This window comes from Scardinius erythrophthalmus (genome assembly GCF_964197995.2).
Source record: "Scardinius erythrophthalmus genome assembly, chromosome: 20".
In the NCBI taxonomy this organism is placed as follows: domain Eukaryota; kingdom Metazoa; phylum Chordata; class Actinopteri; order Cypriniformes; family Leuciscidae; genus Scardinius; species Scardinius erythrophthalmus.
The window spans coordinates 32,550,716-32,578,453 of record NC_138240.1 but is presented as its reverse complement, the minus strand read 5'-3'; the positions used below and the strand labels follow the sequence as shown (position 1 = coordinate 32,578,453).

Here is a 27,738-nt window from a genome sequence, read left to right as displayed (position 1 = left end):
AGCTCCGCTACGTCCGATGCCGAAGGGTGTGGAGGAGCTCAACAGGGTTCGGCTAAAGAGGAACTCTGAATGGTGGACGTATCCAGTCCATAGGAGGGGAATGGCGCAGCAAGCCGAAACTTTGAACCAGGCTTACAGTGAAACTGACTTCATGTGAAGGGAGCCCACAGAAAGCAACCAGCGCGACACATAGGCTATTTTTCTAGTGAATGTGTTGGTGTCGCCCAGCCCACAGCTCTAAAAACATCTGTCAGCGAGGCACCCTGTGTCAATGCCCAGGAAGGAGCTACACTCTCTCTTGGAGTGGCTCACTACCCAGGTGGGCACGTTCACCTTGGGTAAACACACCAAGATGATGGCAACCACTATCCAGTGGGCCAACCTCTGCTTGGAAACAGCCTTCCCTTCTGCTGGTCTCCATAACAGACAAGAACTGGTCTGAGGTCCTGAGGCTTTGCATTCTGTCCTGTTATAACCGCAAGGAGCGGAAGGAACAGAGAAATGCCAGGGCTGGGTCTGCCTCCTCCGGGGAAGCACTTGCAGGCTCACCACCTGGTCTCGTTTTAAGGGAGAGGTAGGAACCTTGGGCCCATATCCAGTCCGGGGTCTCAGGATATCATGAGAGTTGGCCGGCCCAAATTCCAGGCACGATTCGTCGACCGAAAATGCGTGCAGGTCCCCTACCTTCTTGATAGAGGCAAGCAAGCAGGAGAACTGTTTCTTCAAAAACAGGATTTTTAACTGCCTGCAGGCTCAACGGGAGGTCTCTGAGGGCAGTAGCACCAGAAATAAGTCCCAAGAAGGTATAGAGGGGGCGCAAGGCAGATTCAGTCTCCTTGCTCCCCTCAGGAACCTGACGATCAAGTCGTGCTTTCCCAGGATTTGGACCCACTGCATCATGATGTGCGTTAATATAAAGGCAACATACATTTTGTGGGCGGTGGGGGACAGCCCTCGCTCCGACCCATCTTGCAAGAAAGAAGGCACGGAAGTGATCTAACACCTTTGGGGGTCTTCTCGGTGAGAAGAACATCACTCAACGAACAGGGTCCACTTCAGGTTGTAAGCAAGCCTAATTTTTTTTAGAGGGTGCTTTCGCAGAAGTTATGGTATCTACGATCATTCTTGAGGTAGATCACCTAGAACCTCCACTCAAGACATGGAGTTTCTAGAGGTCTGCGCGGGTGCCAACAGTGCCCCATTTCTGAGATGTCTCAGAGGAATGAGTCAGGAAGGGGCTGTCGAGAGGAGCATAAGTTCGGAAGACTAGGTCCAGTGGGGCATTAAGGGGCAACTAGAAACACCTGCTCATTCTCCTTCCTGACTTAACACAGTGTTACGCAAGAAGCGCACTGGGGAAACGCATCCAGCTGTGTGCCAGCGCCTCCGAGCCGAGGGTCTTCCGCTCGGTCGGGGAGAAAACAACTGGCAATGGGACGAATTCAGAGAGACAAACAGATGTAACTGTGCGGCCACAAAATGATCCCAGAACAGCTGGACCGCCTGGGGATGGAGTCTCCACTCTCCCTAGGCCGCAGGCTGTCGTGAGGCCTCGTCAGTGGCACGATTGAGCAGGCCGGAACTTAAAGTGGATGAAGCGACCTCAGAAGGTGGTGGGAGAGTTGCGACATGCAAGGGAAACGTAGTGCAACGGTCGCTGTACTGAGCAGTACAGGCTTGCTGAGCAGCGGCATCAAACAAGGTGTAGAGGCTCGCCCAGACCCCCGTTACTGCATGCCCATTATACGTGGTCCCTTAGCCGGTGTTAGTGGACACTTGTTCTAGGGGTGTCTGGCCCGGAGAAACAAAAGGTCTGATCACGGGCTGAGAGTTTGGTGGCAGGCCTGGGTGATTGGCACACGGAGCGTGCCACTCGACCACGGCCACCTTAGGACTTGGCCATGAAGCCAGTGCTGAAGCGGTCTTCATGGAGCCGATCTGCCCCAGGAGCCTCTGAAAAGTTTCAGTGGGACCCTTTCTCACTTCTGTATAGCACCGACCGGACACGTTCCTCTTGAGGGACACGTTCCTCTTGGTGTTGGACCAAGTCCATCTCCATACCGTGGATGAGTTTACTCTTTTCCAGTTGACCTGAAGACCCAACTGGCTATGTAGCACTCAAAGGGTGGGACTTGTACTGAGACTTCGACCCCTCAAATGCAAGAACATAGGCATGGGCCTGCGTTGCGGAGGGGTAGAGATCTGAAGTACGCATTCTTCAGGTTGAACGCTGCAGACCAATCTCGGGGACAGAGCATTCGAAAAGGCGTTTCTGAGTTTTAAACTTGAACGGAAGCTTGTAAAGGGCCTGACTCAAGAGACGCAGGTCCAAGATTGGCCGTAACTCACCACCTTTTAGAGTACAATGAAGTACGGGCTGTAGAAGCTGGTCTTCAAATCGGCTCAATTGCATCCTTCGCCAGTAGGAGTGCAATGACCGCGCACATGACAGACGCACATTCGCTGAACACCGAAGTGTAACGAATATGCAAACCCATGCGGCACTCCAGTCTTCTTCTGGGAAGTTGGCCCAGAAGAAACACTAGAGCGGGGCATGGGAGTGGGGACTCCACCTTCGCGAATGAAGGCGAGTCTCGATCTCAACACAGAGATGGTAATATTCCTGCAGTGGGAACATGAGTCATCCACGAGAGCTGCTTCAGCATGCTGTAAGACCAAACACGTGATGCATCTATTGTGACTGTCAGAGGGGGACAGAGCCCTACCGCACGGATGGAATGGCATCCTGAAAAAGACGCAAACACACCCGCGTTGCTCTTTCAGGAAATGGGACCCGTCACCAGTGCCGGAGCAAAAAGGGGAATAACCGCGGCAACACTTTTCAGTGAAGCACTCACAACTTCCGCCCTAAACTGGCCGTCAACAAAAACTCTTAAATGAAATGCTGTTAAAACAGCAGTTGAGAGCTTCAGTAGCTCGCGATCACCGCTGCAACTCGCTGTAGAAACACCAGCACTAGGAGAGTCTTCCAGAAGAACACCGACACACTCGCTCGTTGTGACAACAACACTCTTCAGAGACATCAACACCGATCGGCTCTGAAGCAAAAGACAACTGGTGCGTGCATCCACTTCTGTATTTATACCCGTGCTGCGGGGCGGAGCGTGTGATGCAATTCACTCACGCCAATGTGCATTGGCTCGTTTTAACAATACTCGAAGATGACAGGCTCCCTAAGCGTGATCCCAATGAGTCGTAACGTCGACTACGCCGAACGTGAGCGACTGAAAGGGAACAGTTGTTTTACAGTTTAGTGAATTGGTGGTGAATTCATACAATTTAATTTATACGAAAGTGTACAATTTTTAGAAATAAAGCATGAAGGTCCACCCCTAAACAACCCTCAGAGGAGCGCAAGAAGATCACATGAAAACGTATGAATGAGATTGTACAAACTCATACGAAGTTGCAACAAATACATAAAATAGGTATGAATTTCCATGCAAGTGTGTTGGTTTTTTCTTCGTACAACATGCTCAATAAGGCCAGGAATGTAAATAGGATACATTTTGAATTCATGTTGACTTTAAGGAACAGAAACAAAGGCCCTCATTTTTAAAATGTTGCATAGAAACCGTCCAACATTTGATCTTACGATCATTTCTCAAATTCAGAGAATGAACGTACGCACTACAAATTTACTCTCGCCCACAAGAAAAAGTTTGTATGTGTGCTTTTTGCACAAACGCACGTTTTAGAAATGAGGCCCCAGACCTCTTAACCATATAGGATGCTCTATTTCTTATAACAGCCAACATTTTTCCTACCTTTATGTAAGAGGTTACTGTACATTGTTTTGTATTTGTCAGAAAACCGTTGAAGAGGATTGCAGTACTGATCGTACTGCCTAGGGCTCTTAGTTGTATTTCAAAGTAAACATGATAAAAAGTTGATTTTTTGTGTCTGGATTTTGTAAGATGAAAGTGTAATATCATGGTGAATTTCATGCTGGCTTTTGTAAGATTCTGGTGAAACAAACATTGAGTTCTGCAGAGTAACGCTGTGCTTCTGATGTGGTTTGTTAAAATCCCAAGTGAAACCATGTTTGCATTTGTGTTTCTGCACACCAAACGGACCCACTTTACCCGATGTGTCTTTATCTTTTTTGATTGTTGCCATTTATCTGTCTTTCAAAACATTCAGACACACAAAGTAACAATAATCGCATGCAACCTTCAATCGGCCTGATCATTTGACCTCTGGAAATAAGTCTGGAAATGATACTGCAGTTCAGCAGCAATCCACTTTCAGACACTCGCTGTCCTCCTAAAAGCTCTCCACTGCCCTTCAATGCCCTCCGTGTGCAGGAATATACAAACCACGCAGAATTCACCTTCACAGGTCTGTCTGCTCAACTTGGTGGTTTTCTGCAATATTCATGATAAAGGATTATTATAGAGAAATATTCACATTTCATAATTTACTCACCCTCAAGTTGTTCCAAACCTGTATAAGTTTCTTCCTTCTGCTGAACACAAAAGTTGATATTTTGAAGAATGTCGGTAACCAAACAGTTTCTGGTCCCCATTGACTTCCATAGTATTTTCTTCCTACTATGGAAGTCAATGGCAATCATTAACTGTTTGATTACCAACATTTTTCAAAATATCTTATTTTGTGTTCAGCAGAAGAAAGAAACTCATACAGGTTTGACAGAGTGATGACATCATGTTTCATTTTTGGTTGAACTATCCCTTTAACATGCCATACAGTACATTGTGTACAAAGTGTGAATTTCACAAAGAAATGTGCAGGTCAATTTTCACCTTAAAATCATGTAGATAAATTATGTTTGCATCAAGAAAATAAAACCTATTTAGGATTTTTGGTCAAGTTGTTATAAGCCAAGTACATTTCTTCAACATTTCTTTTTTTTGTACAACACAATAAAAATTAATAAAAAAAAAATATTTTAGTACAATAAGCATGATGGCAATATATACTGACAATGGTTGCATGGCTGGTTAAATGTGCTTCATTTTCTTTAAGCAAAATATTTAGCAAAATATATATATATATATATATTTTTTGATATTGGGGTGAAATCTGTCCCCAAAAATTCTTGAGTTTCAACAAGATTCTCCCCAAAAAGTCTTATGATGGAGCTAACATCAGTCTTTATGGGTATATAGAGTATCATATTCCCATTACAACAGTAAAATCAAAAATACATCTTTTCACTATATTTCTAAATCGCACTCCTCACATTTCGCACACTCTTATGCAAGAGTGAAAATGCTTAAAATACTTGCTTGACTTTATTTAGCTCTTCCCATCAATTCTGCTTAATTTTTAATGATGGAAATGGTAGATAGGCATTAATAATGCACTGTGGTGACCATTCATAATTGATGATCTGTTATTTCGCAGATTCAATATGTGGTTTGTTTAGAAATCCACCCGATCATCAAGATGAGCAGGAAGCCAAACTCCATCCTCAATGTGAGCTCAAGACCTTGACACCATTAGAAAATAATAAAATGCCTCTAAAACGTAGGACTTTTCCCTTCAGTGTTGAGCTTATATTTGGAAAAACACCAGTTATATTACAAAAAAGAAATAGAAAAAAAAATCACTGAAAGCATTCAAAATTACAATAGAGTGCTTGCCTAGTGTTTTCCTTTAATTAGCTTTCTTACATAGTGCTAACTACTGTAATTTAATTGGTATAATTGGGATTTTATTCAGTTAATTAAACGGTGAGTCCACAATTCCTGAGTCTACAAGACAAAATGTGACATGAAGCATTTCAAAATGAAAATAACATTTTATGAAATAGATGCACTTGTTAACACTATGTGCAATACATAGGTGAAAATTAGCTATACAATATAAATAAATTGCATCTTTTGTCTGCAATTACACATAGCCTCACTTCTCATCAAGTTATCTATGGTTTAGTGTACTTTGAATACATTAATACATATTTACATACATACATATGATAAAATGCATAAACATGTACCAAGTCTTGTGTGGGAAGGCCGGTCAGGGTGAACAGATCAAGCATATACACTATTATGCTGAGGTAACATTTCAGAAATGTGATCAGACAGATCATTTGAAGCCCACATTCGGCCACAAAACACTCTATTTCTAACAGGAAATAACATGGGCATTAAAAACATTAATAATGCTTAGGAGAATGTGCTTTGCTTAGCAAAATCTACAAGTGCTCCACTACTCTAAAAAGCTATGCTAGGAAGCATATTCAAATACAGAGATGCGAAATTGGCTATAGACGTTCTCTTGGACACACAAAATAAAATCCATTTGAAGAACTAGGATATAAGTTAGTTGATCTTGAGCATAAAGCGTAACCATCCTTAGCTTGCAAGAACAAATATTGAGCAACTTGAGGCTTGAGGTGAACACGTGGCTCGAGGTGAACTGATTCAAAGTTCAGATGGAAGGCATTGCAGAAACGTCTAAAACCCTTTAAAACCTAAAAATGTTTCCTCTAAAAACCATAATCCTCATCATTTGCCTTAATGGATTCCACACACCCAAGTCAAACAGTAGCCAAGTCCTGAAAAGATTGAAATCTAGTGTCTTGAAATGATTTGGTGGCTAACAACAATCAGATATCCTGAACCTGAGATTTAAAAGAGCTTTAGGTAAATCCACAAAGGCAAACAGGTGTGAAATGATATCGTATGATGAAAAGAGCTGTTGAAACGGAGGAGACAAAGTCGACAGCCTTTGAAGGAGCTCTGCAGGAGAGAGAGAGAGAGAGAGAGAGAGAGAGAGAGAGAGAGAGAGAGAGAGAGAGAGAGAGAGAGAGAGAGAGAGAGAGAGGAGGTAGGGAGCAGTGATGTAGACTGCATACTTGGAAATGGAGTGCGGGAACACTTTAGATCAAATAATCAACCCTGGGGACAAGACTATTCAGCACTATTCTGCACAGACTTGACATCTAATATCCTTTTTTCCCCAACTGACATTGGACATCAATGGAGAAAGAGCGATTTCAGGTGACCGACATGCCTGGGGTTGCAGGGCTCATTTGAAATACCACCATCCCACCACTCTCCCACACGCTGAGGTACGTTATTGGTACAAATTAACATATTACACAGTTTTAACAGTTTTTCCCATAGCCAACGATGTAAGAGCAACATCCACCTAAGCAATGGGGCACCTTAAGACTGCTAAAAAGGACAATTTCAGGTTTTAACTCAAAACTGGATTGCTGCACAGACAACAGACCTTAGTCAGAGTAGATGCCATATTTAAAAAAAAAAAAAAATCATTTACTCACCCTCAAGTTATTCCAAACATTTTTTTTTTCTGTGGAACACAAAAGAACAATATTTCAGAGTTCACATATTTGTCCATTCAATGAAAGTCAATGGAGTCCAATGTTATGTTCTTTTAGACCCCAGTGGCTTTCATTATATGGACAGATCCGTTATTCCAAATTGCTTCTTTTGTGTTTTGCAGAAGAAAGAACGTCATACAAGTTTGAAATGACATTGGAGAGAGCAAATGATGACAGAATCTTCATTTTTGGTTGAACTACCTTTTTAAGGTCATAGGTCACGTCTATTTTTAAGCTTTTTGGAATCTACCCTGACTATGGTCCATACATGCAGCTTTCATACTATGACTTGTTATTTGTTACGAAAACAAAACAAAAACAAAATATATAGAAATGTGGGTCATGGGCTGCAAGAAAAGAGCCTGAGAAAGAGGAAAAAGGCTAGAATGTGTTATAAGAAAACAGCGTTGGGACATCGGGACACAAGAGTGTCCACCAATTCTCATGTGATTGTGCCTAATTTGTTAATGATTGGCAAAGCAGAGAATGAGCGTTTTGAGGATAGAAGCACATTACCAGGACCTTGGAATGGATGTGTGCTTAAACTAAGGACAACTGAACCAAATTTAGAATTTTCCACCATTCTGTTTTTATGCAAAAACAATTAACAGCCATCAGACATGGGCCACGTTTTGTTTATTAGTCTTTTAATATGATTACTGTTTCCGGAAAACCTCCTGGAGAGTGATAATATCGGGCAGGGAACCTTCTGGACTAGTGGCCAGGAAAAAGAGAGTTATTACAAATGCTGGTGCCATCACTTCCACATTTCCTTCTAGCTGTACCACATGCATCTCTTTGACATACAGTGTCATTTGCTCAAGTAACGACAATGAAACCGGCCCACAATGGCCTACGAGACTCGTTATGAACAAGCAATGCCAATAATGTCAAGAAGAGATGATTGTTTCCACACAGTGCAGCGGTAAATCTCACATTTCAAGTTTGGAAAACCTGCAAGGAACCCCGTCCTGAATGCCCTGCACCACTCATTTCTCACTTCCTCTATCCCACTGTTGCACAGATGATTGGTTTGGTTGACTGCTTGGTTCTCCTGCAGGAGTTACTCAGTGTATTTGTGTTTTTCAAACGCACTCTTGGCTCATGAAAGATGAAAAATGGGGTGGTTCCAGTAGCCGATCAACTACGCCCACCCTCCCATACAATAATCCCTTTCGATTTTGCCCCTATATTGGTATCCAGCGACTGAATACATTCCACCCCCCTCCCCCCTCCACATCTTGCCCCGAATGTAATAATTAAAAAAAGGTAAAAACAAGGTCTACTGCGGAATGGCTTTACTCCTCACAGTCATTAGGGGATGCCAGAACCCCTGTGAACTACTGAGGTGCGGTTGGCGTTCTTGCGGCTGGTCCGTCGAGTCTTGGTGTTCTTTGCGGCCGGGGGGCTCCGAGCGATGGGCGAGACCCTCCCCCTGGGGCCCTTTTGCTTCCCCCTAGGCCCTGCATGGCCCCTCCCGGCCACTAAGGGTCACTTCTTACGGGAGTGGAGTGTGTCCTGAAATTTGGTGCTGGTGTAACGCACGTGGAAGCCCTTCTTATTGATGGTGTCGTCTGAGCGGAATTTGATGACGATGGAGTCGCCAGCAGAATAGATCTCCTCTGGAGGCTGGAAACACAAAGACAGAGGCAGATGTCAACATTTGAGCACACTAGATAGAACTAATTCCCCTTTATTACCTCAAACTAACATCATTATTATCAAATACTTTAAAATGTCAATCAACAGGATTGTTTTTTGTGTACCTCAGTGCCCAGAGTAAGTCAACATTGAGTCAACAAGAGCTGGAAAACCTATGAGCCAGAACTTGAAGTCAGGTTGTCTGGGCATTGACCACAAAGGATTGGCTCTGACAAACTCATATGCATTTTTAACTTTAAACCTAAAATTTTAATGTTGAGTCAAAAAAAAACTAAAAACAAACAAACTTTAGATCAGAATACACTACATGACTTGCACAGATTTATCTGACTTCTGTGATGTGAGGCGGCTAGCAGATGTTCGGTTTAGCCAGTCTGTCTGCTTCCTGACCTGAGGCCCAGTTAGTCTTTCACCTCTAAGACTATGGGCCCTATATTGCACCCAGCGCAATTGACTTTGTACACCGACGCATGTATCATTCCTATTTTGCCCCCGACACACAGCGGACTTTTCCCTCCACAGACGCACGTCGGTAAATTAGGGAATGAACTTGCGCTCCCGGGGGGGGCGGTTCAGCGAAAAGAGAAGGTGTGTTCCGGCGCAAACATTCCCTGGTGCTATTTTGCAGTTCCAGAAAACAATTCCGCATTTTCAGTGGTGTTCAGATGCTATTTTAAGGGCGCATGCTTGGCCAAAATGTAGCGTGTGCACAACGCGCATACACTTTGCTTCTCTCATCTACACAGACGCAGCAGTTGACATTTTTGCATATCGTAAATAATTAAAAGGAAAAATATTCCACACGAGGGAAATCATTGTGGTGTCCATGAGAAAAAATAGGCATAAATCTAGCTTACACATTAACCCAAATTATTATACGCCTGTTTAACCGAAGCTAATTTGGATGGGTTTATCCCATCCCCACACAATGTCACTTCTCTGTCTTTTACGGCCCTGATGAGAACGTCGGTCTCCTCGACTGCGAACCGCTCCTGGTGAGCGCCTGGCAAATCCGCCGTTATAATAGCCATCCGCCATGGAACAAGCACGCCTGCTCTTAAAGGGAATGTGAGATGATGCTCTGACTGGTTTATTGCACGTTACGGCCAAACCACACTTATGAGTAATGTAGCTACTTCAGACCCATTTTAGATTTGCATCGGGTGCAAGAGTCATTTATCCCGCGGTATAATAGCAACAGCGCCTGAGATCCACCCACAAAGTTACTTGCGTTTCGCATTTGATACTTGCGTTTCAGATCGTTAAAATAGGGCAGAGCGGCACCACCCCAGGAGGGATGAATCCCATCTCTTTTCAACAGGTCAGGTCTGCCCCAAAAACTTTTCCAATTGTCTATGAACCCTATATTATTTTGCGGACACCACTCAGACAGCCAGCCATTGAGTGACAACAGTCTGCTAAGTATCTCATCATTCTGGCGAACAGGAAGGGGGCCAGAGCAAATTACAGGCCATTTCTCAATATGCGTTCTTGTCTGTACTTGTGTTCTTGTGGACTTGTGAAACGTCATCAGTCGCTGCCCAAGTACTGTCCCAATACACAAGTTTGCATTTTGGCAAAAACGGTTAAAATTCCCGGAAGTGTTCTTGACACGCCCATTTTACCGAGGATGCATCGGTTGGTAACTTGTGTGAACTTGACGGCAGAAATATCCCAGCATTCGATGAAGGAGAGGCAGGTCAATACAAAGTCGTTTTTCTACAATTTCGTACGCTATTTCATCACTAAATTCACTTCTGAGAACATTTGATGCGAGAAATCAACTGTGTAGATTTCAAATATTGGCATTTTTACGAAAATGTATGGCGAATCGAAAACGTGCCCAAACGTTTTCGGAAGTGAGAATCTCCATGAGCGTTGCTTTATCGTTATGAATACACATTACATTGTAGTGTACAGTTGTAGAGTAATCCCTTGAGCTGAGGGTAGGCTTGGGCGATAAAGCCTGGCTGTTATCGTCAATAATTCGCGTTATGTTTGGGTACTGCAGACGGCGTCTGTGCGGGGGTATTATTGCGCAATACCAGCAAGAACACATCGTCTCAAACTGTCAGCAGCGTTCTGTGTGCTCGTCACCTTGTGAGTTCATTCTTCCAAGAACAACTAGCAAGAGCGTTCTCCCAAAGAACACAAGTCCGTTCTTTGCATTCTTGGTTTTGTGAAACACCCACAGTGTCTGACATAGTACTTGAGAGTTCACACACCTCTTTATTTATTATTGTTATTTTTAATGTTCTCTGATTTTAAGTCATGTCGCTTAACAACATGCTAGCATCAGAATATTTTGGAGTTTCAGTTGAATATTTTCTGGGTTATTTGTATGGCACTTACAAAGTAATTTTGTGAGGATGCTTTCTTAAGCCCAAAGTACACTTCAGTTTTTTTTGCAAATGCTTAGAGTATGCGTACATTGGACCGCAAAATCTTTCAAAGTATACTACATTTGATGTGTGCGAACACAGGCACTCAACACGTGCACACTACAGTTTCCATTGTCTGTGCTATTTCTCTCCAGAAATTCTGACTGATAAAAATGTTTTTGTACTCAAACTAGAGCTGTATGGATCTCTTAATCCCCTCACACAAGTGCACGTCAACGTTGGTCTCTGTTGTTGTTGCCGTTAAGCGTATTTGATGTTGTTGTTCCAAAACTTTGAGTCTCCGTTTCTTTTTCGACTGTGAACCAACGAGCTGGAAAAGTCTTGCCACATTGTGGACAAACTTATAATGGCAAAACAAAATTAAAGGCGCATGTGCATGTCCAAACTCGGTCCTGGAGGGCCACTGTCCTGCCGAGTTTAGCTTCAACTTGCCTCAGCACAGCTGCCTGGAAATTTCTAGTATGCCTAGTAAGACCTTGATTAACTGGTTCAGATGTGTTTAATTGGGGTTGGACCTGAACTCTATAGGACAAGTGACTGAACCCTCCAGGAGCAAGATTTGAGACCCCTGGCATGTGAAGTTTGCATGGTTTGAAAAATCGGGTGTGCTGATGATGAAACTTACATCATGCACACTGTACACCTTAGCGTACTCGTAAAAACCGCAGTATATGCTGAGCTTTTTCTAAAGCAATGAAGGTAGGTAGCTGCCTTTGTGAAAAGTGGATAGTGAGACTGCTCACTAGGGCTTAAACCTAAAAAAACTTGATACAGTTCAGAGTAGTTTTCAGTGTGTAGCTAAAGGTTGGGAAGATGTTAAGATTTAGATTGTGTGATTGTTCTCTGAGCAAGCCTAATGGGATATTTTGGGCTGTAACAGCCTAATGTGGCAGCACACTTAAGCTCATGTTGCTCGAGGGACATAGTCCCTGCTGTTAGTAAATTGTCAGTTGCTTTGGATTAAAAGCATGTGCTAAATGGCAAGTTACCAAAACTTGATTGAGACAAATGCGCACTGTTTAACATCCTCTTGGTTCAAGTCAAACAAATATCTCATTCGATGGGCAGGTTGCGCCGTCACAGGTCTGTTGTAATGGGGTCATAGACAGCAGGGTAAATCAGGACTGTAAGGGCCAGTGAACAAAATGTCTGACGGCTCAAAGCAACTAATCAAGCATAACTAAGTCATTAAAAGTGAGAGAAGGCAAAGAAATGTGGTTCTGCATATAGCTGGATTCATTCACACAGAGTACTGCTGGTGCTGTGTGATTAGTCACATAGAATTTTTTTATTTAATTAAAAATCTTCTCTATGGAAAATTATCAATTAGAAGTTGGTGATGTGGGCTTAAACTACTAAAGGAATAGTTCACCCCAAAATTTCAGTTCTGTCATCATTTACTCACCCTCACGCATTCAAATCATCTTCAAAACACAAATGAAGATTTTTTTTTAAATGGAACCTCAGAGATTTCGGTCCCTTGCACCAAACTTTGATGATTCAAAAAGATCATTAAGACATTGTAAAAGAAATCCATATGAACCGAATTGTTTGATCAGATGAACAGATTTAACTAAAGCATTTATTCAAGTATAAACACTGATCAACACACAAAGAGCATTCAATATGTAAACGGAAGCTCAAACTTTAGCAAGATTAACGAAGGCGCCCGTTCTCACGTTTCACACAAGCACATTTAAGCTTCTGCAAGAGGTTTGTTCTCGTGCATCAAGCAAGTACGACTGAGGTTCAGTTTAGCATTTTTGATATGCTCTATGTTTGTGCATGGATCAGTATGTGTATAAAAGCCTAAATTAAATCTGTTCATCATATAAAGTGATTATTACTCTTCAGAAGACTCGGATTAAAACGCAGGTTTCATACAGTATAGATTACTTGTATAATCTCTTTATGAACTTTTTGTGGAATAGACTTTAAGTGAAGGGACAGAAACATCTCGGGTCTTATTATAATAGGTTTTATTAAAAAATATCTTCATTTGTGTTTCAAAGATTAGCGCAGGTCTTTTGGGTTTGGAATGACATGAGATTGGGGGGGTTGAACTATCCCTTTAAAGGTCACTTTTACTACTAAGCTTAGATGTTGTCACAACTCCTCACATGCAATGTAGAAGCATTTTGATTTTTATAGATTTTACATAGTAAATCTAGATCTGTGTTTTACCCCTGATCCGCAGTAACGGCCTAGTCTGGGTGATTTGGTGTCCGCCCCATCAAACAGCTCCATGTAATCATAGCCACATTCGGCCTCCTCCTCGATTTCGAAGGTCTGGAAGATGAGCTCCACACCGTAGCCCTTCTCTGCTGTGATCACCCACTGACAGTCTGACGCCCCGGGGTAGTTATTATCACCAAACTGGGCATGAGAGTAAAGGTCTTTAGTTTTCACCTCCGCTTTCAGACGACCTCCACACTCTGGAGAAGAGAGGAAAATGAACATGTGAGGTAATTCACAGGTGAGTCTGACTTCAGCATCTCAGCATATGACTGTATATCATTAGTCTTGTGTAGCCAGACTTGTGGCTGAGATCAGCACCCAATGATGTAAACACAGCGCTGTAGCTTAGCAACTAACTTACATTATTATATTGAGATACAACACATAGTGCTCTAATACATGCTATACATTTGGGATTTCCAAACTCTTTTGTCACCCGAACACCTTTGACCTAAAATATTAGATAAGGCCAGTTCACACCAAGGACATTAACAATAAGATAAAGATAAAGTTTTAAAAAGCATTCTACATTAAAAACAGATGTGGAGTTAGTCCACACCACAACTGTAACGATAACGGCACAAGGAAACAATATAGTTGAAATCACTGGACAGTAATGGACAGAAATTTTTGTATGATAAAAACATTGACAGCCAATCAGAATCCACCTGACTTTAAAGAGCTCAAGCATTTAAAATGGCAGACGACAAAACTGCAGTGTGTGCATATAGTAAAAAAACGCCATCGTGCATTGGTGTGGGCGCTAATATTGTGTGAACGGGCCTTTACACTTAATATTTTAAGATAATATTTCAATAATTTAACAAGACATTTGCATGTTCATGTTTCTCTAATGTTGGTTAATGGCCAAATTACATACAGGTAAACAAAATATTTCATCTTTATTTTACAGTTCCCTCATGAACCCACAAGGGTTTGCAAACATCTGAAATAACATGACAGGTCAAATATAAAATGGATAGGTCTAGCTCTCAAATATGATGTATGAATATATTAAAAATATATTGAAAATGAAATATATATTTGAAAATCTGAACTTTACATAATGTGTTACAAACCATACAAACCATGAAATGTCCAGAAAGTAATTTCCAAATCTTTCAATTATGTTGATCATTACAAGTTGCACCATTGATGGTATGATCTTTAATCGCTTAAATATGGTAATCATAAACGGTCTACATCATGGCTGATGAACTACATTACATAAATGGAAAAAAGTTTTAGCTATTATTAACATTAGAAAAATATGAATTATTGAACACTGCATCTTAAGCATCTTAACTCTTTCCCGCCATTGATGGAAATGTCCATGCAATCCATGTTTTCATGTTATATGTTAGGGAGCGCTATTACACATCTTCTGAAAGAGAGTTGAATCTCCGGATCAAAACACAGGTGAAGAAGAAGCAGAAACAAGCGATAGAAGTAAAATAATGCGATTATCAAACATTAAACAGCATATAAATCAAAAATGCCTAACGTTACTGAATAAAATGTCAAACCAAAACCATTATTGGTTTGATTTAAAAAAGAATGCATGAAGTTAGGATAAAACTTTTTTTTTTCTTTCTCTTTATATATTCCATGTTCAGATATTCATACAACAAAATATTCTGGGGGCCATGATATTTTTGTGACTGGCAACTTAAAAAGAAAAAAAGCTGGCGGGGAAAGATTTAAAAAGCAAAAAGCCATTTCATTTGATTTTACCACAGCCTGTTTTAAGGAATAAAACAAAGCACTGCACAGTCTCTTATAGTTTTATTATATATGTTTGGCTTGTATAAGGTTATATTATAAAAGACTACCAGTCTCTTACAGATTCCAGTATGTAACGTTAATGCACACTTAATTTAGATAGATCCCCCTTACTCTGTCTACTAGGTGATCTATCAACTCTCAATCAGGAAATAACAAACAAAAGGATGCTCCTTGTAGCCTTAGCCATCGCCAAGAAAACTATCTTCTTGAACTGGAAATCCCGAAGCACTATTCACATAACACACTGGAAAAATTTGCTCATAGACTACATCTCCTTAGAATATTTTACACCTCATCACAACTGTATATCGGAACCTCAACACTCCAGATCAGACCTCATCCAACTATTACAAATCTGACACCCTCATCCCGATTAATTATGTATTCATTTATTATTATACATTTATACAAGGTTTCAGTAATATTGTGAGTATTTTCATTATTATAATTATTATTGACATTATGGTTATTAATATTTTCAATATCATAGAAACATTTAACAGTGATGGAATGATGGCGATGTGATGATACTTTGCTTGATATAAGGACAGTAATGGTATAACGTATATTTAAATGATTCAAATAAATAAATGAATAAATATATGGATAAATTAAATAATGATGATAATAATGATATAGATATATAAAATATATAAATATAACCAAATCAAGTCAACATCTAACACATACCACACATGATTTTAATGCACCAAATGCTGATTTTAATGCACTTCACCTTCTTTTAATGCACCACCTTAGTTTAGGCATACATACAAATAGTAACTGTACAGTGAATGAGAAGAAAGGGAAAGAAAAGGAAAAAAAAAAAAAAAAAAAAAAAAAAAGAGAAAAGAAAAAGAAAAAAAAAAGAAAAGAGGGGAAAAAAAAAGAAAAAAAAGGGGGAAAAAAGAGAAAAAAAAAAAAAGAGGGGGGAAAAACATGCACAATGACACAGAAACTAGGAGAGGTGTGGTATGTGGTGGGTGTGTGTCACACGTGTGTGTATTGTTATTGTTGTTATTATTATTGTTATTATTATTATTATTATTATTATTATTATCATTATTACTACAATAATTAGCCTATTATTGATATCACTGTCGCCGTCAACGCAAAGTGTTATCATAATCGCCATCTTTAGCATTATTATTATTATACTTTTTTTTAATTTTATTTTTTATTATTACTATTGTTGTTATTATTATTATTACTATTGTTGTTATTATATTATTATTGATATAACTATTGCAATTGTACTTTCAATACAAAATATCATCATCGCCATATTTAGTATTACTATTATTACTGTTATCACTGTTGCTTTTATCATTGATATAAATGTTGTTGTTATTATTATTATTGTTATTATTGATCTCATCAATATCATCACTTTTTTTTTTTTGTGTTAGTATGAGTACCAATACTGTTATTGTTATTATCACTATTATCAATGTTATATATTATTATTATTATTATTAATATTACAATTGCCGTTAACACAACTTATCACCATCCGTAGTATCATTATTGTATTATTACTGTCATTGTTATCACTGATATTACTGTTACTGTCACCATAAAATATTATTATCATTATTATTATACATGCTATTACTATTTAAATACTATTTAATACTTCTACATATTACTATCATTATTTGTCGTTGCTGTTTTTTTTTTTTTTTTTTTTTTTTTTTTTTTTTTTTTGTTGTTTTTTTTTTCATTGATGTTATTACTGCTGTTTTATTGTTGTTTTTGTGTCCTGTTGTTGTGCTATGTGTTTACCTTATGTATAATAAAAAAATAAAAAGAAAAAAAAGAAAAAAAAAAAAAATTTAGATAGATGTGAGCTCACCTGCAGTATGGGAAGCCTCAAAGCCTTTCTTCTGCACGGAGTTATCAGAGTGGAAGCTGATGAACATCTTGTTTCCGGTGGATATGATTGGCTGAGGTTTCTTGGTGCCGCAGTAGCGTCCGAGGCTTGGCGCTTTCCCATCCCGCCCATCATAAATCTCAATGTGGTCATAAGTACATTCCAGATGAGGCTCCATGTCGATTTCATTGAAAGCCTGAAACAAGCGGCTCAAGTCAAAGTTTGAACGGGGAAATTTTCAAGAATTATATAGCTTCTTGATACAAGACTTCCGATGTAATGGAGCGCCATGTTTACATAAAAACCAATGGAAAAGCAGCACAGTAGAATCTGTGCAAACAACCCCTATAGGATCATTTACACAGTTTTAAAAGGCGAAATGCAAGGCAGTGGATTGAAAAATAACGTCTAGGTCAAGAGATGGTTTTCAAAGGTAAAACTTTTTTTGAAATTTTTAACTGGCAAAAGACGTGAGACATGATATTCACAAACGTGCATGTAAAAAAAAAATAATAAAAAAAAAAATAAAAAAAAAATAAAAAAAAAAAATAATAATATATATATACATACAGTATATATGCAAAAATACATTGCGTGAACACAGAATGTGTTTTTGAGATTCAGGGGCATACAGTCCATATAAGATGCCAAAGCTCTGCATACCCAAGCCATTTCAGAGAAAATGATTTCAGTGACTGGCTAATTAATATTTACATGCTAACATTAAAAATAATTGGGATTATGTAACTGTCCGTAAGTTATTTATTTGCCAAATTTACTCCAGTTACGGAGGGATTTGGGTGAGCAGATCCACAAGAGTTGACAGTTAACTTAAGCGGTTCTTGGTGGCTCAAAGAACGAATTTCATTTACAAATATGGTAGGAAAATGGGAATACTTTTAAATCGACACCTGCCATGGTGTCTCTTTTTTGTCGACTCTGATTATGATCTGTGTCTTTGAGTGTGTCTTAAGCCAATTCTCCATACCGTTTAACTATTCTGTTTGGTTACATCACATGGTAATGGGTTGTACACCATTGTACATTCCCCAACCATTGTAAATATGGATGGAGAGAGATTGTACATACTATTTTGATCCGATGTCCTGGAGTGGTGGACAGGGCCCAGGTGCAGTCCTTTTTACTGGGGTATTTATCTGGCCAGTTAGGGCTGGTGATGGTCCCACTCACGCTGTTCACAACGTGATCACAACCGGCTGCAAGAGATACCAATAACACGTGATGTCCAACTTCGAGTACACACACAAGCAGTCTCATCCTCTTGCTCATCATATGAGCCACATTCAAACTTCAAACACTGAGAATCGTTGTTGTTTTCGGCATTGCATTTCATAACCTTCTCAAACACCTTTTCTCCACCATTTTATTTATTTTCTCCCAAGCACTGCTACTCTTTCTATTTATGCCCGCAAGAGGAAGGCGTTCTCTAAAAATATTCAGACGCTAGTTAGTGCCAGTGAGCTTAAATCAATGGTGAAGGTTTCTGAGCATTCTTGTGCTAATAGGGAATCTAAAACAACCAGACTGCTGTTCATTTCTCATAGAGAAAACACAGAGATCCTCCAGGCATCCAGCATGTAATTCTGCTAGATTTAGTGAAATACTTGTCAAAACCAATTTCCAACCCTAATCTAGGGTCGTGGCTTATCCTTCACTATAAAATAGACAGTTTCAGCTCTGATTGGATATTAATATATTGAAAGTACAGGGATAGTTGTAGAAGAATGACAATCCTGTGCACATTTACTCGCCTCGTGTTGCTTAAATTTACTCCCCTCGTGATGGATCTCGTGTGCATCATAATCAAATGTGCTGCAATTTTGATTATGTGGAATAAAGAACAAGACTTGAAAGCTAACACAGAGGACGATTCTACATTTCAGTCTGTTCCTCACAAAGCTATGGTATCTCTTCCGAAGAAGCATATTGAACATGATTATGGTTGTTTTATGGTGCTTATTTATCCTTTTTAGCACTTGATACTGTGTAGCTGTCATTGTATAAAGAAGAAAAGCATGAGCATTCTTCAAAATATCTTCTTTGTGTTCCACAGAAGATAAATGTCATACAGGTTTGGAACAACATGAGGGTAAGTATTGAACTTGGCTTATTTTATCATATAGTTGTTGCTACTATTTTATAAAACAATATGCTATGATTTTGAGGAAGTTTACGTACGTGGCCACTCATGGCTTATTGCTTCAAAGCAACACTGCCTCTCTGTGTATCCACATATAAAATAAGTGTGTGTGTGTGTGTGTGTGTGTGTGTGCTTTTCTCACCTTCCTTGCAGTCATGTTTATTCTCATGAAGTACAAAGCCACTTCTGCACTGACAACTGTAGCTGCCAAAAGTGTTCACACATTCATGCTGACACCCGCCGTTCTCCTTAGAGCATTCGTCTTTATCTGAGAAAACAAAGCACCAAATCTCAACAAAACACACTCACTTTTTTTTTCCCTAGAATGTAAAAAAAAAAGAAGATATATATTTTAATAAAGACTTTATTGTACTTTAACAGGACAGATTATAATAGAATTACACTTTTTATTGTGTTTCTTTAAAAAAAAAAATTCACAATTTTAAAATGTTGAATTGTTAAATTTGTCAGAATATTATTATCTCAAACCCAGAGTGTTTAAATTCCCCTCTATAATAAATAAAAAGAGACAATAAATCAAGATAATTCTACACTGCACTTTTTGACAGTGCTACTAAGGCCAGCAATTCTTTGCTATATATACAACCCCTGGCAAATAGTATGGAATCACCCCTCTCAGAAGATGTTCATTCAAATGTTCCCCATATTTTTTTCCTCTGTGTGATCTGTAAAAACAGTTGTAATTGACTATAGTTATTTTTTTTTTATTTTTTTTTTAAAGTTTTTTATACAGCCAGAAGTTTGGATTGTTCAGTGAAAATAGTTTTGTGGCATATATGTGCTTGTTTTTTTTTCTACACAATTAAACATTTGAATGAACATCTTCTGAGAGGGGTGATTCCATACTTTTTGCCAGGGGTTGTACACACTTTTATATAGACACAGGGCATGACATTAACTTTTTTGCTCAGCACTGTGGCTAGTGGTTTTCCAAAGTTACAAGCCACTCAGCATTTTCACTGGCCACAATTTTGACATCGATACCATGGGGAAAAACTGCCATGTAGATATTTTTTAATATTATCTCATAATTTGGCAGCAGGTTTATTAGGCTGCTGTCACTTTAAGACCTAACGCACGGATCCTTTATACTGTTACACATGCGTTTTCTTTCTCAACTGTTTATGTTCGCTTATAACATACTGTAACTGACTGTGTTTACGTGAATACTCGGCAAGACCAAGACATTATTTTGTGTGTATTTGACTGTTTAAGTGCAATAAGCAGCAAAAAAGAACTCAATGTAGTGCTGAGAGGCGGCTTTATGTGCGCACACTTTGGGTGTGAGCAAAAAATCTACAGGAATGGGTCAAATTTGCACAATACGCACAACCCCACGCCGAAATTCAAGCCCTGCAACCCCAACAATATTCAGCAAATGAAACGAATGAGTGAGGGGAGGCGGGTTTGTGTGTAACTCGCTGTCGGAGAGATGAGAGAGTGAGAAAGCACAGCTGGTATCGTGTATCTAATGAGTATAGAAAGCGTTTTAGATATTTCAGTATCGATATGTCTCGAAGAATAGATATTTTTGACAACACTACATTGCACTTAGTTTATTATTTCAGATGCCTTTTTAAAAGACTAAAATTGAAAAATGCGAATATTATATATAAAATTCAACCCGCCAAAGTGGCTAGTAGGAGTGACTGCGTTATACGCCAATGCTAAAATCCCCCCGCATTTGGCGAATGTTAATGTCAAGCCCTGTATAAATATATATACTACCTGTCAAAAGTTTGAAAGAAGTCTCTTATTGTCACCAAGGCATATATTTGATCAAAAATACAGTTAGAAAATGTAATATTGTGAAATATCCTTTCAATTTAAAACAACTTTTTTCTAGTTTAAAATGTAATTTAATTCTCTGATGGCAAAGCTGAATTTTCAGCATGATTACTCCAGTCTTTAGTGTCACATGATCCTTCAGAAATCATTCTAATATAATACATCACACATAACATCAAAAAAACAAAAAAAACAATTTTTCAGGACATGCCATGTTTTGTTTGACGTTTTGTTTTTTTTAATTAATAGCACGCACTCACCTGAGAAGAACTGGGCCTTGAAGCCCTTCTTGGAGACAGTGTTGTCGGATTTAAACTCAATGCGCATGTTGTTGTACTGAGAGGTGATGGCCTCCGGTTTCTCAGCTCCGCAGAATTTCCCATGCAGTCTGGAGTCGGCAGAGAGTCCGCTCCTCACCTCAACAAAGTCATACTTGCACACCTGCATAGGAGAAAGCAAACCGGAGTCATACAGCAGCCTGCAGTTCACCTTTAAAACATTGCTGGTCAACCACATGTCTTGAGAAAGATCCTTCTTGATCAAGGTTATCTAAAACACTTGTCTTTTCAGCAGGGTAATATAATAGTGGCATTTATTGCATTATTTTCTGCTTTTTATTAATCACATCTGCATGTATTATTAGTCATTTTGAATAAAAGTGTTTGATAAATGTAAATTGGTATACGTATAAATCAAAAATCGAGAGAGAAAAGGAGTGGGACATGTTTGTTTTGTAAGAAACTGGATGGATCCTCCATTTAAGTTGCTCAAAATGCTCCAAATAATTCATTGATGATCACAGCTTTTCATTGTGGTTCACAGCACATTTTGACAGTAATGGTTCACAAGCTGTACAGTCGTTTCTGGAACAAATGTTGTTTTTGGCAATCGATACAGCTGAGACAATTCACACCTTTCACTATTAAACGAGTGCCAGAACAATGAATGAATGTTCCAGTTAAGTTCTACTGACAGCATTACTACAGACAATATCCACAAAACAAACAAAAACCACATTCAGAGTAATGCACTCACAATGGACGTCTACGTGGCAAAACATTCCCGAGGGTTTTAAAAGCAGAAACGTTCAGCTCGCATTTTAGAAGCACTTGTGCTCATTCTTACAAACAAAACGTGTTTTTGAGCATGTAAATCATCCTTTTAATGGCGGGTGAACATCTGGTTAAATGTTATCAACGTAATTCCTGTGGATGGAGTAAGAGTTTGCTCCATGTAAACAGTACTTTGTACTAAACTGTAGAAGTATACCAGAAATTAACATTATGTAACTATCTGCAGTCTCTTGCCCTATAGACTTTCAATGTATGCCCATTATTGTAAACAGATTTGTTTTTGTGGTCGTAATTATTTTCTGTGGTAATTGACAACATGTCACTGATTTAGTCGATAGAGCGAAACCTGTGTGGACCCAAAATATTCCCAGCTTTAATTTACCCAGCAATTATATTCTAGGCTATTAATTTGAAGCTATAAAATGCTCAGGAAAACTTGCAGCTAATTTAAACACGTTTTAGTGCGTCGTCTTTTTCAACAGACTAATAGCTATTTAAAAAACCCAGCCTGAGCCAACTGCCTCGTTTTCTTAAAAAAAAAACCTATTTTATTTAGCACTCATTTAATGATGTTGCTGTTATATTAAAGCAATGTTAGTGGCATCTATTAAAATATGAGATATATAATATAATAATATAAAGACAGGCTGGAAGCCATAAGGTAACTGATATGGTTACCATTATGGTAACAGAATAGCTCTGTTATAAACTTCCTGAGGCTTTTTAATAAACACACGTCACCAGCAAACTACCCTTCAACTTAACAGAAAATCATGAGTGTATTCGTCATGTGAGCTGCACCAGGCAAAATTGCCTTAAGCTATCAGCAATGAAAAAGTGAGAAAACATGAAGGCAATTTGGAGAAGTCAGTCCCAAAAGCCCTGTGGTGATTCACACTATCGAGCTGAAATGAACCAGACAAACCCACCCCACTCAGAGGCAAAAACCTAGTGCTCACATCGTTCCCCTCAGTCTCGAACACGTCGAAGAGCAGGGTGATGCGGTACTGCGTGGGCGCCACCAGCTGCCAGATGCAGTTCTTGTTGGGCGGATACTCCTTGGGCCAGCCTGGACTGGTGATGGACCCATTCAGCTTGGTGATGAAACCCCCACAGGCAGCTAGAGAAAAAGACAACAGAAAAACATCTTTAAGACAGAGTCATGATGCATCAACAAGTTGACTCAACCCCTCCCCACACACACACACACACACACACACACACACACTTTTTCCACTCTACCACGGTTTATATATTTAAATGAACAGTTCACCCAAAAAATTTAATTCTGGCATCCAAACATCCAAACAACACTGAACACCATTGACATTTTTCAAATTATGTTTTGTGATTTACAAAAACTCTCCTTTACACTGTGCCTAGTTTACAAAAAAATGCTACGAACAAAAATGTAATCCTCTGACGAGATCCGGGACGCCGTTAAAATAAACTATCCACTTGTTTCCGACGCTGGGATCCTTCTGAAGTCAGAGACACAAACGAGCTGTTGAAAACTGGATGTGTCAAAGCAAACGTTCTTTCACTCTTCCATTTGTCCTGTTGTCGACAGACTCAAGTGTGTTGAGCATGTCAGAAACTGAACGCCCATCTTTATAATGTATCCAGTGTAGACAGCGTCAGTGATTATAATGGGTTTATTTGCTTCTGACGCGATTCAATGCTCACATCTAGTATAGGGAAAAGGGACTTTTTAATCTCTAAAACTTGCAGGATGTGTCAATGGTTCAAAGACCTCTTATATGTCAGCAGATCAAGGCAAGTTTGATTTCTTATCTCATGACCTCTTTAATTAGGGTGACCACCTGTTCTGCATTTTGAGGAACAGTCCTGAAATTGGAAGCTTTGTCCCGCGTCCTGCAAGACGCAAGTAGTCTGTATTATTTTTCATATTTCAATAAGACTGGTGTTTAAAAATCCATTTGTACAGCAGTCATGTTCTAGCTAGAGTAGGGAAAATAACCAACCAACACAATCGTAAAGAGGGATTTCTCCTCTGATGACAACTGGACGGAGCAAAGGAATCAGTGTGGACCTCATCAAAAGTTGTTAAATACAGCTACGCCAGCCAAGACCTCATCAAGACACATACTGGATAAGATCATCCTGATCAAACCTGCCAAATCCAAAATGCATTTAATGTTGGCATAGTCTTATTAAAGAAAAATAAACTAGTCGCTACTTAAGGAATTTTATACTAGCCTGTTAGACAGTTCATTATACCGTATTTAGCAGACTGAATAAACTCTGTAGAGTAAATTACATTGTATCACTCGAACCCGGTCAAATTGAGTGCTTCAAAAGCTTACTGGCATTTGAAAATGTTTTATCATCCAGCGTAATGGCAAATAGGCTTTCCAACTAATGTAAATCAGTATTTACATATTATAATAGTAGTACATTTATCTCTCTCACACATGTCCTGCATTGTTTGTATAGAAGTCTATAGGTCAATTAACAAAAATGACTTGGATTATTCAGGTTTAATTCAGCACTTGACTAACATAACAAAAAAAGAAAAAAAATGCACAAATGTACAACACAGCCCCTTAAAAAAAGAGAAAACACCAAACAACTCTTTGGAAACTATAAGTATGCTTATATATTTCATGCACCACACACCTAGATTCGAAGCACTCTTAAACTTTCAATTTATCAAGCTGAACAGCTTGAGGTTTGTCTAAACAGGCGGAGGGTACACATAAAATAACAAGAGCAGTCCTGTTTAAATTAAAATACACAGAGAACAACCCCAGGGTTCATATCTCATCAAAACACGAAGCAGAAAGACAGAGTAGTTTAGTTTAATGCGGTACGATCCAAATGAAGGAACGGATCCCCTACAGCGATTTCCACTGAACACATGCGCTCGGGGAGAGATGTTTCCATGGCTACCATCATGCCGTTTAGAAGCCTTTGGACAGCCCTTGAAGTTTGAGCTTTGTGTACATTTAAGCTCTATCTGTCTCTATTCCCACAGGACTGTCGTGCAGTAAATCTTTTCTACATTGCCTGTTCTGGGAGAAAGAGCGGCGCAGTCATTATGATAATGTTGGATTTACTACTGATTTGATAGCCACCGGGAAGGTGCGCTCGGCCAGTCTTTCTTTTATCTAATGGAGAATCATTTTCCGATCGCTCCAGGCTGTCACGATTGAGCTATTGAGTCATCTCAGTGCATGTCTGAACAAACAGATTTTTGCTCAATATAGCAGCTGCAGGGTACGTGCTGTCCTAGCAACTGCCTCGCGTATACAGATATCAGCCGACGATACATAACACGAGGCATTAGTTGTTAGACAACAATTTACCTAAGAATGCTTTGACCTTTAACCCAAACTGTTTGTTTCTGTGCTTTGTTCAAGAAGAATATGATCCAAACTCCACGGTTATTTGAAGCCACTCAGAAACACAGAGCAGCCCTTTTGTAAGTGTCGTGCGGAGGAGGGTAAAGAAAGCCAGGCAAGCCTGCTGTCGATGTGAGGAAGGTGCTCATAACTTGCTGGCAGCCCTAAGCCAATAGCACAAAACAGATGTCGGCGTTGTGTCAACAGGCAAGCAGGAGTAGTAATTAAGAGGATGCAGTAGCACAGACTGTCCACTAGAGGCAGAGTTAGGACACTGCTGCCAGATGCTTAAAGGTAATTCTTGTGCCATCGAAGTTTCTTAAAGACCCCCTGAAATCAAACTTTTACGTTTTTTTTTAGCTTTTAGTATAAATATGTTAGCCTTAAAGGGATAGTTCACCCAAAAATTAAAATTAGCCCATGATTTACTCAGCCTCAAGCCATAATGGGTGTATATGACATTCTTCTTTCAGACAAATACAATCGGACTTACTTAAAAAAATGTCCTGGCTCTTCTTAATTTATCTTTTTTAAATAAATTAAAAAAATAAGTTGTTGATTTGTTACTCTAATAAATAGATGCACGGTAAAATGCAACGTCTGTTTTCAAACTTATTGGTTAGTTAGATTAATGTGTTGCGCTTAGTCTACGCTGTCATTTTCTTTGCGCGTGAGAGTTTATTAACATGCGGTGACGATGGCGGATGCACAAAGTTCACGAGATGCAAAGATGAGTGAGAAGGAGAAAAAGTGCCATCTACATCTGAGCCTTCTTCACCTTTCCACAAAGAGACAGCGAGTGAAGCGGCACCTGAGGCTTCCCATTTCCAGGACACGCATATTTCATCACTGGACTGTTGTGAGACTTCCACGACACAGAGCGGCACACTGCCGAATGATTTTGTTTCAATATAACAGTGGAAACAACTTAAAATACTCATTTATGGTTATACAGATAAGAGTAAGACATTGTATACACACAATAAAAACACAACATTGTGCTTTTGTTTCCTTTACATGAAGTTTGTGGAGCTCGTCACAAAAATTAATAATAGTAAATACTTCTCTTATCACAGATTAATATGCATAAATAAGCCTTTTGTAGGTTGATTACCCCAAAAGTGTATTCATGCTATTCAAACTATTGAATTGTTCTGTTCAAGACGCCTGACCAGCACAGCAAAATTGGGTCAAACAATGGTGTAGGTTTGGGGCGGGGCTATCTGTTTGTTTGACCAAAAGAAGGCAAGGGGAGTGTTCTTGGAACCCATTTACAAATATACTTTTTACAATTCCAAGTGGTGACATTAGTGGCGCAGAAATTACATCTTTAAAAGTTCTCCCTTGGATCCTGGGGCCAAATTCACCAAACATGATTAAGATTAAACTACTATTATTTTCTCATTTCCTAACTTAAAAATTAAGTTAAGAATATTTTGTATTCCCAAAAACACTTAAAGGTACACTATCTAACTTTTGGCACTCTTGCTGCTAATAAACAAAACTGCATTTGTCTTGCAGAAGAACATTGCACCCAGAGCAACTTTTCTCTGTTTATGTCTACGACGAGTCACACCGGTACTGGGATACTCCACAGCAGTTGCCGTCCCGCCCAGTCTAAAATAGTCTGAATATAAACACTTATTTTGGAACATGGCGGATGTAGTACGTCCAGATTACATTCATACTACCCAAATTTCATACTATATAGAGCGTACTTTTTTTAACAGTGTGATATAAAAATTTAAATATAGTACCTACTCAGAAAGCATGATTTCGGACACAGCGATGGTGTACCTTATAAGAATGTTGTTATCTTTTTTTTTTTTTGTAAGGTTGTTGTTATAACAAAACTTAAGAAGAATTTTAATTCCTGAGTAGAATGTTCTTAAAAATCTCTGTAAATAAGTTAAAATTAATTAATTTGGGTTGTTTCAAGTATTAAACATTATAATATAACTCTAGCACTTTATTTTACAGTCCTGTTCAGCATGTACATACTATGTACTTATTAAAGTTATTAGAATA

At 39.2% G+C, this 27,738-nt stretch overlaps 1 protein-coding gene across 1 annotated transcript in view; it reads right to left on the bottom strand.

Moving 5' to 3' along the window:
- Positions 1-5,768: 5,768 nt before the first annotated feature.
- bmp1a (bone morphogenetic protein 1a) overlaps positions 5,769-27,738 on the bottom strand; it is an 86,860-nt gene continuing 64,890 nt past the window's right edge. The window contains exons 14-20 of the mRNA XM_081349668.1: positions 23,305-23,465; positions 21,533-21,713; positions 19,606-19,731; positions 18,392-18,519; positions 17,285-17,498; positions 13,591-13,841; positions 5,769-8,971 (exon numbers count right to left, since the gene is read on the bottom strand). Of these exons, the coding sequence (XP_081205794.1) occupies positions 8,834-8,971; positions 13,591-13,841; positions 17,285-17,498; positions 18,392-18,519; positions 19,606-19,731; positions 21,533-21,713; positions 23,305-23,465 (1,199 nt within the window). The 3' untranslated portion in view covers positions 5,769-8,833. The remainder of the gene's footprint in view (positions 8,972-13,590; positions 13,842-17,284; positions 17,499-18,391; positions 18,520-19,605; positions 19,732-21,532; positions 21,714-23,304; positions 23,466-27,738) is intronic.